This window comes from Xenopus tropicalis, chromosome 5, assembly GCF_000004195.4.
Source record: "Xenopus tropicalis strain Nigerian chromosome 5, UCB_Xtro_10.0, whole genome shotgun sequence".
In the NCBI taxonomy this organism is placed as follows: domain Eukaryota; kingdom Metazoa; phylum Chordata; class Amphibia; order Anura; family Pipidae; genus Xenopus; species Xenopus tropicalis.
The window spans coordinates 130,180,955-130,193,850 of record NC_030681.2 but is presented as its reverse complement, the minus strand read 5'-3'; the positions used below and the strand labels follow the sequence as shown (position 1 = coordinate 130,193,850).

General features: G+C 42.8%; 1 protein-coding gene across 1 annotated transcript; it reads left to right on the top strand.

The window, feature by feature from the left end:
* The first annotated feature begins 8,509 nt into the window (after positions 1-8,509).
* megs (meiotic meta-phase expressing gene in spermatogenesis) lies at positions 8,510-11,413 on the top strand. The gene is given in 1 exon segment (NM_001126930.1): positions 8,510-11,413. A coding segment is annotated over 1 exon segment (1,821 nt). The 5' UTR covers positions 8,510-8,983; the 3' UTR covers positions 10,805-11,413.
* Positions 11,414-12,896: the final 1,483 nt, after the last annotated feature.

Here is a 12,896-nt window from a genome sequence, read left to right as displayed (position 1 = left end):
CAAAATGTTCTATTATATAGAAAATATGAAATGATCTCAAAATTGTCTAGTAAATGGGCCCTAAGTGTACTATAACATGCAAGAGCACTGTTAAGCTGGCCATAAATGCACCAATAATATCATACAAAACCTTGTTTCGTACGATATTTGGTGCGTGTATGGCAAGTCGGCGAGGCGACCGATATCGACTTGCCGATCGGGCGGGTTAAAAGATTTTGATTGGGCGCCATAGAAGGCGCCTGAGCAAAATCTGCCGTCAGGGCTGAATCGGCAGAAGGAGGTAGAAATCCTATTGTTTCTACCTCCATATATCCCATTTCAGCCCTGAACGTTAGTGGCCGATTGGAGCGATCAAAAATCGCCACGTGTGTGGCCACCTTAAGTATGGTGTTTTTGCAGGCAAGATTACACGCTTTTTTTGCACTACAGTTTGCGCAAAGTACATTTTTTTCATGGAAATTTACCGAAAACCACAAAAAACTTGTGGAATTTTAACGAAATTTTTGCATACTCATATAGAAAATATAAAATTATCTCAAAATTGTTTAGTAAATGGGCCCCTAAGTGCAAGAGCACTTTAAGTATGGTGTTGTTGCAGGCAAGATTACACACTTTTGTTGTCCTACAGCTGCTAGTAGTAAATAAGTTACTGGGTTTATTTTTTTATGGTCTGACATATCTGCTTAGGCCCTAAAGGTTATTCGAGTTCTGGGCCCCAGAGCAAAAGTGGGATTCTGACAGAAGCCCTGACTATATGTCATTTGACTCCCATGGGACAACATATATAAACTATAGAAATATTTCCCTTTGCTGTATATCTTGTCTGACCCATGCAAAGCCTTCCTGACCATCAGAAAAACACATTGCCCCCTAGTGCCATCCATAGGTAATGGTGCTTGCACTATCCTCTCCAATTAAAGGATAAGCAAACCTTGAAAAAATGAATGTAACATTGATCAGGGTACTTTTCTAAGCACTTTTGCAATTTACATTAATTCTTTTTTTAGTTTCAGAGCCATTTAGGTTTGTAATAACTGCCAATATAGCGAATTTTGTAACAATAGCACCATCTGGTGGTCAGTTTACTGTAACTGTATCCGAGACTATCAAAGAGCTATACCTTTAGATCAGGACGAAAACAGAGAAGTGTTCTACTGTTGCTCTGCCTCAGATGCCATTTTCCATCTCCTTTCTGAGCAGAGCAACATCAGAACACTTCTTTGTTTTCCTTCTTCAGTTGCCCTGGGATATAACCAAGGTGTAAGTTGGCCACACACACATTAATTAACAGAATGCAGCAAGGTACAGCCAAACAATAGGGTCATTACAGTAAATATGTGGGTTCAAAAAAAAAAAACAACTGATTTAGCAGAAATAACTGTAGATCTTCTGATTTCCGTGGATATCTTTTTGTGCACAGGTTCCACTACTATTTGACCAGCTGTTATAGGCTTATTAGTTGCAAAGCATTAATATGATTAGCTGCTTAGCAATGTAGGAGCTACTAGTCACTGACAGTGTGACTTCACATAATTTATAGGCCCATACAGCTGACTGTCCCCCTGGGATGCACAGGGAAGCTGCATTAACCCAACTGTGCACTAAATCCAAGTCACTTCAGATGTTAATCATGCCAGTCTTACAGAGAATGTATCCTGCAACTATTAGGATTTATTTACACCTCTACACACTAAACGTTGATTTAAAAAAAAAAAAAAAAATTCAGACACTCTTGCAAAGTTTGGACTTAGCCCAATCCTAAATATTCAGCCAAACTAATTGCAAATAATGTCACATTATAATCCTGGACAACTGAATTCATATATCTTTTTTTCACAGATGATACAATAAGTACCTGCATCGGGTGACAAAAATTCCCTTGCGCAACACTTGCGCAATCTCCAATTTTCAACCTATAGCCTTTTAGCTCAACTTATGAGCCAGAGAGGCCGACACAGATATAAAGCATTAATGCCTCCATCTTGCCCTGCTATACATATTATATCATCTCTCACTCTCACTACTGCTGCCCTACTGGGCCTGCACTATATGCAAGCCCACAGGCAGTTGCTCTCTTTGCAGCCCTATATGTATTTCTGGAAGAGAGACCAAACTGGCAGTAAAACAATGGGGATATACCCATAAATATATTCTACACTAGATAAAGCATGCAATAAAAACTAAAAATATAAATGAAAAACTCTGCTTATTGACTTGTTTGTGGGTCCTTATTGATGGCTCCATCTGTCTGGTCATGTTCACCTAGCTATCATGCTATGTGAACAGCTATTAGGTGATGAATTCAGCTCTCTACTTGTGGATCTGCATGGGCCCCCTTGTGATCTACTTGTTAGACTGTGGGTCAAAGCACTGGACCAGCCTAATGTGGCACACCATTGGGTAAGCAAGGGTTAGCAACATTGCCAAATCAGCAGACCTGGATGAGACTTTGGCAGGATAATGCACATTAAAGATACCAGGGTGCTGTGTTTACAGCAGTGATCCCCAAACAGTGGCTCGTGAGCAACATGTTGCTCCCCAACCCCTTGGATGTTGCTCCCCCTGGCCATTAAAGCAGAGGCACATTTTTGAATTCCTTGGGGGCAAGTTTTGGTTGCATAAAAACCCAGTATAATGTCAAACAGAGCCTTCTGTAGGCTGCCAGTCAACATAGGGGCTAATAAATAGCCAATTATTGCTCTTATTGGCACCCCAGGAACCTTTTTTCATAAAAGTGTTACACTTTTTCCATTTGAATGTGGCTCATGGGTATAAAAGGTTGGGGGTCCCCGGTTTACAGACTGCAAGGCTACTGTCAAGGCAAAAAATACTGCTCTTTAATCAGAAGAAAAAGTGTTCTTTGTGTGTTATTTGTATACATTAAATGCATTTGTATGTTAAAGGATAAATTGTACAGCACTTAAATAAAAAGCATTACGGACCCATCCTAATTTTGGGAAAAAATGTGTTTACTGCATAGCATTTGCTCTATGTAGACACAAAGGGTTAATACTTGGAAACTTTGCCGGGGGAGTAAATTTAGAAATTTTCCAAGAAAGCGCCTGCCTGCCTACCTCCATTAGTTTGGAAAATATTGGACATTGAACAAACCTCTTAAGGACCTACATCCCAGATCAGCTCCAAGATTATTGTGATTGTGCAAACATACCAAAGCCTGTGTTATGCTCAGAGGAGCTGCGCTGCGGTTAATACAGAATAAACAAATGATACATTCCGTGTTCCAGGTCGTTCTTCTTTGTTGAAAGACAGAGGGAGAGAATGAGAGACGTACTCATGAAGATCCTTGGGACATTATACAGAGCCTGTGCTGCACTGCCCTCTGCTGGTGGTGGTGAATTACAACATTGATTAAATAAAGGTGAATCATTTTAAGCCTACTGTATTATACATTACACAGCATTTAAAAGAATACTTTCATGGGAAAACATCAGTTAATAGAGCTTCTCCAGCAGAATATGTGTAAGGAAGCCCGGGCGTCCGGCGCATCCTTCTTCAGCGCGCCCCGGCGCGCACTGTTCCTGGGCGCACGCACCGCAGAGATTCAAGGGTCAATATTCAGGCAAAAGTCAAAACCAGCAAGGCAAACAATTTAAGGCTTTAGCAAGGATCAGAAAACTCAGAACCAGCTTGGGCAAACCAAAACAAATCAGAAAAATTTAAATTTGGCGCCAAATGGCACATCAGCGCGACCGCTAACGTCAGCGCTGAAGAAGGGCGCGTCATGGAGCGAGCCTACGTGGAGGAGCCCTGGGACTGGCGCGCATAGAGGTAAGAACGTGCCCAGGCTTTCTTACAATATGCATTGAAATCTGTTTTTCAATCTGTTTTTTTTTATATTTAATTTTGAAATTTCACATGGGGCTAGCCATATTCTTCATTTCCCAGGGTGCCACAGCCATGTGACCTGTGCTCTGATAAACATCAGTCACACTTTACTGCAGTGCTGCAAGTTGGAGTGATACCCCCCCCCTCCCAGCAGCCAATCAGCAGAGCAATGGGAAGGGAGCAAGATAGCAGCTCTCAGTAGGTATCAGAATAGCACTCAATAGTAAGAAATCCAAGTCCGACTTGGGACTCCTCCAGTTACATGGGAATAGGAGAAACAATAGGTTACCTGAAAGCAGTTCTAATGTGTAGCGCTGGCTCCTTCTGAAAGCTCAGACTCAGGCACAATGCACTGAGATGGCGCCTACACACTAATATTACAGCTAAAAAATATATTTGTTGGTTCAAGAATAAAATGTTAAATGTTAGGGTGAATTATTTGCTATGTAAACAGTGTAATTTAGAAATAAAAAGTACACCATAAAAATCACGACAGTATGCCTTTAAGGCCAATTTAAAAAAATGTTTCCATGCTATTTATGATCCAGCTGACCCCGTGTTTCACAATTTTCTGCATTCACTGATAACAGGCCGAGGTAAATAAATAGGCCTTGTACTTTACTCTAGGCCAGTGCTGTCCAAATTAATACATATAGTGGGCCAGTTATATCTCATACTGCATGTTGCAGGGCTGACTTTAAAATGACCATATCATATAGTGAAGTCTATGGAGCCTCTGAGAACCATAAAAACCCATTAGAGGGCCACATCTGTCTCGCGGGTCTCCAGTTGGGCAGTTCTGCTTTAGGCTGTGTCTGCCACTGAAAAGGCACATTTCTGTCTTTAAAATACCTTTTGCAATAAAAAATGTTTTATTATATTTTCATTGCTGCATTAATATTATTTTGTTACGTATGATCAGGGTCCACCAAATCAAGTCTCTTTTCCCTGTAACCCTGCGCTAATCCTGTCTGTGCCAATGTCTTTGTCAAAGGCACAGGCTTTAAAGGAGAAGGAAAGGGTTAAAAGAGCGACCGCATAACTGGAAAGGCCTCATGTCCCTGTAACTGATCGCTACCTTTTTTTACCTGGATAGCCTCTATATTGCCTGCACTATTTGATTTTTATAAACGCTGTATTTGTTCTATTGCGGCCGCCATGTTGGATATTTAAATTAATCCAACATGGCGCTGCGTAAGGAAACACGCATTCGCAAACCTTCTCCCTCCCCCTAGACGCGAGCACGACCTATTCTGCCCCCACCTCTCCTGCTTGTGAGAAGGAAAGCGCACTCACAGGGTATGTTAAATGTACATGCGCTTACTCAGTAGCTGGGCTCAGTCTCGGTGCAGGAGCGATGCATTCTGGGAATCTTCTTTACTAGCTCAGCGTTAGGCTTCTGATCATAGGACAGGCAAAATATGGGGAGATTTAAGGGCACTGTTGAGAGAACTGAAGGTATGCCTGCAGTTTGACATTAACTCTTTATTAGCCTTTCCTTCTCCTTTAATGCTGCTTCCCGGTAACCAGTTAGCACTGGCTATTTTCCTATAGTTGGCACTGGCTATTTTCCTATAGTTGGTACTGGCTATTTTCCCATAGTTAGCACTGGCTATTTTCCTATAGTTGGCACTGGCTATTTTCCTATAGTTGACACTGGCTATTTTCCCATAGTTAGCACTGGCTATTTTCCTATAGTTGGCACTGGCTATTTTCCTATAGTTGGTACTGGCTATTTTCCTATAGTTGGTACTGGCTATTTTCCCATATTGGCACTGGCTATTTTCCTATAGTTGGCACTGGCTATTTTCCTATAGTTGGTACTGGCTATTTTCCTATAGTTGGTACTGGCTATTTTCCCATATTGGCACTGGCTATTTTCCTATAGTTGGCACTGGCTACTTTCCTATAGTTGGCACTGGCTATTTTCCTATAGTTGGCACTGGCTTTTTTCCTATAGTTGGCACTGGCTATTTTCCCATAGTTGGTACTGGCTATTTTCCTGTGGTTGGCACTGGCTAATTTCCCATAGTTGGCACTGGCTATTTTCCCATAGTTGGCACTGGCTATTTTCCCATAGTTGACACTGGCTATTTTCTCATAGTTGGCACTGGCTATTTTCCTATAGTTGGCACTGGCTATTTTCCCATAGTTGGCACTGGCTATTTTCCTATAGTTGGCACTGGCTATTTTCCCATAGTTGGCACTGGCTATTTTCCCATAGTTGGCACTGGCTATTTTCCTATAGTTGGCACTGGCTATTTTCCTATAGTTGGCACTGGCTATTTTCCCATAGTTGGCACTGGCTATTTTCCCATAGTTGGCACTGGCTATTTTCCCATAGTTGGCACTGGCTATTTTCCCATAGTTGGCACTGGCTATTTTCCCATAGTTGGCGCTGGCTATTTTCCCATAGTTGGCGCTGGCTATTTTCCCATAGTTGGTACTGGCTATTTTCCCATAGTTGGCACTGGCTATTTTCCCATAGTTGGCACTGGCTATTTTCTTATAGTTGGCACTGGCTATTTTCCTATAGTTGGCACTGGCTATTTTCCTATAGTTGGCACTGGCTATTTTCCTATAGTTGGCACTTTCCTATAGTTGGTACTGGCTATTGTTCTATAGTTTCAGAAATATGTTGAAGAGCAAAAAAAAACCCAAAACATTTACCCCACATTTTAATTCCACTGACTACGAGCAATATCTACAATTAAAGGGCACCTATCACCCTAAAATTGCTTCCTGCACAAGAGGTGTGGTGGGGGAAACAATAGTCAAGACTAGCTCACTAGAGAGTTAGGCAGTCTGCATCAGGAGGGAGCTCCCGGTACGGGCAGCCATGTTGTGGCACTTGCATGTGCATTATAGGTGAGCACCACAACTTGCTTGTAGGTGGGTGAGTCGCATCCACCGCTTCTATGACACTAAAGCTAAGGGGCGGGACAATGACATCAAATAGGTGGAGTAATAGAGTGGTCGACGGCCTGAGGGAGAGATAAGGAGCACATCCAGGAGGAAATAAACTAAAGGTGGCCATATACACTAAGATCCACTAGCTTGGCGAGGTCGCCAAGCAAGTGGATCTTCTCCCGATATCCCCACATACGGGTGGGCGATATTGGGCTGATTCGGTTGTTTGGCCCTGGGGCCAAATGATAGAATTAGAACAACGGGTATAGGCGTCCGCCGGTTCGGGGACCACATTAACAATCCAATGCAGTCCCCCGACTAAAAATCAAACCTGCCTGACCGTGTATGGGCACTAACGATGGGCCTGCTCGACCGACATCTGTCCTAAAATCAGCCAGACTCTCGATCAGGAAGGTTTGATTTTTAGTCGGATCAGGACCGCATTGGCTCGTTGCTATGAGCAGCCAATCAGTAATGTTTCACTCCACTTTTTACACAGTATGATCAATATACTCCTAAGAGTGAGTAAATGTGTTAAGTCTACAGTATAATAGCAAAGTGTTTGCTGAACACAAGGTGGCAGTATATGTTTAGATAAGGTAATACAGATAATGTTAAAATAATTTGCAGGGATATTCTTTGGCATTGAGCAGTGGTGCATCACACAGAAGATACACACAACCCTCCCATAATGCACTATGCAAACTATAAATTAGAAGACAAATGGCCATAGTTGAGGCAGTTGTTTATCATAAAGTCTCTGCAACAGCTGATGCAATTGATTCAGTTTCTGGTTTGCACTATGATCTATGAGTGTTTGAGAGTGATATGTGGTGCAGCAAGAACATCGGACCCTGGACCCTGTGTGCCAGTGTTGCTGGCCAACCCATTCACAGTCCAGGCACACCATGCTGGTTGGATCTTTTAGGTGTCATGAAGAAGTCTCAGCCAGTGCATGCAAGTGGTAGGTATATGTGAAGTGATATAGTGTTTATCTGTCTATATATTTCCCGGTGTTTCCCATATGTGGATGCCATGAAACCTACTTGCCAGGACTGGATCCCCCTAGGATAGAAGGATGCTAGTGTTAGGGGCAAGGTGACCTTCCAGTATATAAAAAGTACTCCTTTCCTGAATCCAGGCTATAGTAGTAGCTATTCAGACAATAAAATATATATGTCACCTATATATCCTATTTATCTCCTAATATATATATATATCCTATAAGGGTCGGACTGGGGGGGTGCAGCGTCAGGGGAGGAACAGTCGGGCAGGGGGAGCGCCGGCAAGGGTTGGGTCTGAGCCGCCCAGTCTGACCCTGTATCCTATACAATCTCTTGTAAATGTACTACTGCTCATGCAGTGTCCCTCCCTCACAGACATTATACACCCAAAGCAATTCCAACAAGAGTGATTTTCTTAGGTGCTAAGGAACATTTGCAACACAAAGATACCCAAACAGCCCAGCCTACAGCTCCTGAGAATAGGGGGCAAGCAATAGCATATACTTCACATACTACACAGACTGCAGCTCTTTACTCTTTCTATTATAAACACTTTATGATACTTGCACAGGGAATGTGCATTGATCAATCCTCTTTTATATTTTACTTGGAGTGCCCCCACAACTCCTCACACTCTGGCATATTCAGAACCCCCTAAAAAGCTAGCATATAAGGTCAGTCCACCCTCCTACTGGTGCAGGCTAGATCACATGGTCACGTGGTTTGAGGGGCCCCTTGTCAGTTGGACAGTTAGCTAGCACCATTGCACTGCTTCTCCTGACCAAAACTACCTGACAAATTTGACTGAAGGAAGGTGAAAATAGGAATTTGGCATAACAGAACTCAAGCCAGCGCTCCAGGGATCAAACTAGAAGGACATAGCCTCCATCAACCCCTCTGCCTGGCAGTTAGACATGGGTACAGCTGCAGACATGGTGGCTACTTCTACCTTAACCCTACAACTTATGCTGGACCATTTACATGACCGGATCGTTCTCAATATGCAGCAAACCCTAGATGCAGTAAGAGCAGAGGTGAGTGAATTGTGGGGCATAACTGAAACAACTGAACAGCGCCTAGAGGTAACCGAATCAGCCATTAATGTCAATGAGGGGGAAATCATATACGCCACTGAAAACTTGGCTGTTACTCGGGAATACATGGAGGACATTGATAATACCCAGAGGAGACACAACATCCGCCTCCGTGGTGTTGCCAATTCAATGACCAACATATCCAGTTTTGCAGCTGACTTATTTAAAAGCCTGTTACCTGATGAGACTGTTCAGGTAGATTATGTATTCAGGCTACAGTACAAAACTAAAAACCCACATATGCCCCGGGACATCTTGGTCAGGTTACCCCTGGTATCACAAAGGGAAGCTCTGCTGAAGGCTGCAAGGAAAATGAACTTGACTAAATTCAAAGGCACCAAAGTGCAACTGTATGCTGATTTATCACCTTCTACCCTAGAAAAGAGAAAGGCCATGCGGCCATTAGTGATCTGGCTGCAAGAAAATGCTATGAAATATCGTTGGCTATTTCCCTTTGCAATTACATTTGAATTTAAGGGTTGGATCTATCAGTTTCCAACACTGGAAGAAGCCCGCAGGGTGCTACTAGTGGACCATGGGATCAGCCTATCCACTGATACTACTGCTATACCAACTAAGAAACAAGTGGTTGTCCAAACCCCACGTGCCAGTCCTACATACTCCACTCCTTCCACAGATGCCAGTCTGGAACAGGATCTCCCTTCTGCTGCATCACAGGATTTTTCAGGAGCTCCAAGCAGTAACTCTAATACCACCTCTGCTGATGTTATGCCTCCTTCTGAAGAAAATGGACTGGAAAATGCAAACCCTTCTGGAGCAAATGAGCCAGAGATGTCAGGCCTTCCACAGATAAACTCTACTCCCAGCTCTGCTGATAATATACCTCCTTATGAAGAGAATGGCCTGGTAAAGTCAGACCTTTCAGGGATACACTCTATTCCAACCCCTGCTGAATATATGCATCCTTCTGGAGACAATAACCTGGAGAAGTCAGGCCTTCTACACATAAACGGTACTCCTAGTTCTGCTGGTTTTATACCTACATCTGGAGAGATTGGCCAGGAGATGTCAGACTTTCCAGAGATACACTATACCATCATCTCTGCTGAATATATGCCTCTTTCTGGATACAATAACCTAGAGAAGTCAGGCCTTCTACAGATAAACAGTCCTCCTAGTTCTGCTGGTTTTATACCTACATCTGGAGAGAATGGCCAGGAGATTTCAGGCTTTCCAGAGATACACTATACCACCATCTCTGCTGAATTTATGCCTCCTTCTGGAGACAATAACCTAGAGAAGTCAGGCCTTCAACAGATAAACAGTACTCCTAGTTCTGCTGGTTTTATAACTACATCTGGAGAGAATGACCAGGAGATTTCAGGCTTTCCAGAGATACACTATACCACCATCTCTGCTGAATTTATGCCTCGTTCTGGAGACAATAACCTACAGAAGTCAGGCCTTCTACAGATAAACAGTACTCCTAGTTCTGCTGGTTTTATACCTACTTCTGGAGAGAATAATCTAGACAAGTCAAGCTTTTCATATATACACTATACCCCCACCTCTGCTGAATATATGCCTCCTTCTGGAGAAGATAACCTGGAGAAGTCAGAGCTTCCAGAGATAAATCCGACTCCCACCTCTGCTGATTTTCTGCTTCATTCTGCAGAGAATAACCTGGAGAAATCAGGGCTTCCAGAGAGAAATCATATTCCCCTTTCTGTTGATTTTCTGCCTCATTATGGAGAGAATGTCCTGGATGAGTTTAGTTCTCCTGAGACAAACTCTGTTTCTAGCCCTACTGATAACATGTCTACATTTGGAGAGAATGGCCTGGAGAAGGCAAGTGCTTCTGAGACAAACTCTTCTTCCAGCCCTACTGATTGTATGGCTTCTAATGGAGAAAATGACCCAGAGATGTCAGGCACTCCAGAGACAAAAGGAGACAGTCTGTCTTGTTGTGAGGGTGTTGCTGAAGCATAGCGAAGGAACATGGAAGAATGCTCCAAGTGGTGGCTGACTCCATACTATTCTACAGAAATAGTACAGAATATATGAATTGTAACAATTCATAGGACATACATAAACCTTGGGAAAAGAGCAATGGAATAACCTACAATATCCCTTATTGTCAGGCAAGAGACAATCCCAGCAAAGGAATTAATAATGACTTGTGACCTGTTATCACTGCACTAATCCCCTGGATTATCCCTTTCTGCCTTCAATTCACCAGCTTCTCCTGTTCAACAGTACTTTAAGAGAAAAAAGTATATCCGTGGCATTTGTCCTCTAGGCACCTCTTTATAGACTATGGCCATTAACCCAGTTGCCAACAACTTAGTTTTCTGTGTTATTTACATTTAACTCTTTAAAGTCTTAATTCTAATGCTAATTAATTTTACTTCGGCTTCCCTACTGTCTGTATCAAATTCATTCTACGAATTCTTAGGTACAGGATTCATCATCTGTTCTACATTTCTATACAACTGGTTATGTTTGAGAAATATCTACATTTAAGTAGCTATAGGTTGTCTTCTTCTAGTCTTAATTTTGAAAAGTTATTAAAAATTATTAAAGGTTAATTTAAACTAAGAATTATCTAATGGTGTCTCTGTTGCATTTATGTTTAAGGTTTTGGTAGGGTTGGGCACTATGGCAGTCCCAGCTTTGCTCCCTAATGAGAATGTCCTATGAGAAAACACTTTGATATGATGGATTTGGGCTCCCCTTCTTGTTAGGGTTTCCCAAAGTGTTTTTAATGTTGGATACTAAGGTACACCTAAAGGATTTTCAGGGATTTTTCAGAGATATAAAGAGCTATTACAATAAGCACATTAGTTAGTAACCAAAGTATAAAGGCACACCAGGAAATTATGGGTATTCTGCCTTTCTGCAATTTCCCCTTGCTAAAAATGTAGTAGCAAAAGTAGCAAAATACCCCAAAATGTATTGCTTCCTAAAGGTAAAATGTCAGCACAGGCCCCTAAACACTTCACTCACTCCTCCTCTCATGACTTTACACCCATGCCAGACTCTCCCAAACTTTTCTACTTTACAGGGGCTGTAAACCCTCAAGTACTGATCTCAAAGTGCACAAAGATATTGGAAGTTTTAAAAGCAGGTTCATTTGGCTAACCAAGCAATGGACCCTTAGTGCTGCAGTGCAAGTTAACTGACTCTTACTCATTCACTTTAAGGAAAGCACTGACTGTGTTAGTACCAGTACCATGATATACTAATTATGTGACCCAATGCAAAGAGACAGGAGGATGGGGGGGTTATACAGCTCTGCAAGGCTAGAAGCAAGTAGCTTTAGCCAATAGCCAAGGCTAGTGGCAAGCAGCTTTAGCCAGGGACAAGGCTAGAGGCAAGCAGCTTTAGGCAGGGCACAAGGTACTGGATATGCAGAGCAGCTTCTCACCAGAAACTGACCAATGCTCAAGGAGAGCGGCTGTGTCAGAAACATACATTTTCTGGGTGGAAAAATTGTATTAAGGGCTGTGACACACTGGGAAATTAGTCGCTGGTAAGATGGCATATGCGGCGGCGAAATTTGCCAAAGTTTCCTCTCAAGGCACTGCGGGATGGCACTGCGGGGAGATTAGTCACCCGCGACAAGGGAGATTTGTCACGGTGCAACTAATCTCCCCATGTGTCACAGCCCTAAGGTTCAGTCATCAGATTCTGGCAAATACCAGAGGGGCTGCTGAAAGATGCCACAGGCAATAAGGGTGAAGACACACAGAGCTAGTAGCAGCTACTTTTACAAAAACAGACAATGCTGATCATTTATTGATAACTGTCTCTATGTGTGTTTTAGCAGAGGCAATACTCAGCATTGTCTATGGCAGTGTATTTTCTGGTGTTTAGTAGCCTTGACAAGTAAAGGTGCCCACACACGGCAGATTTTAGCTGCCGATTCGGGTCCTTTAAGGCCCCCATACACGGGCTGATAGAAGCTGCCGATATCGGTCCCTTGGACCGACTCGGCAGCTTATATGCCCGTGTAGGGGCAGAAACGAGCGGACTGGCCGACCGATATCTGGCCTGAAATTGGCCAGATATCGATCGGCCA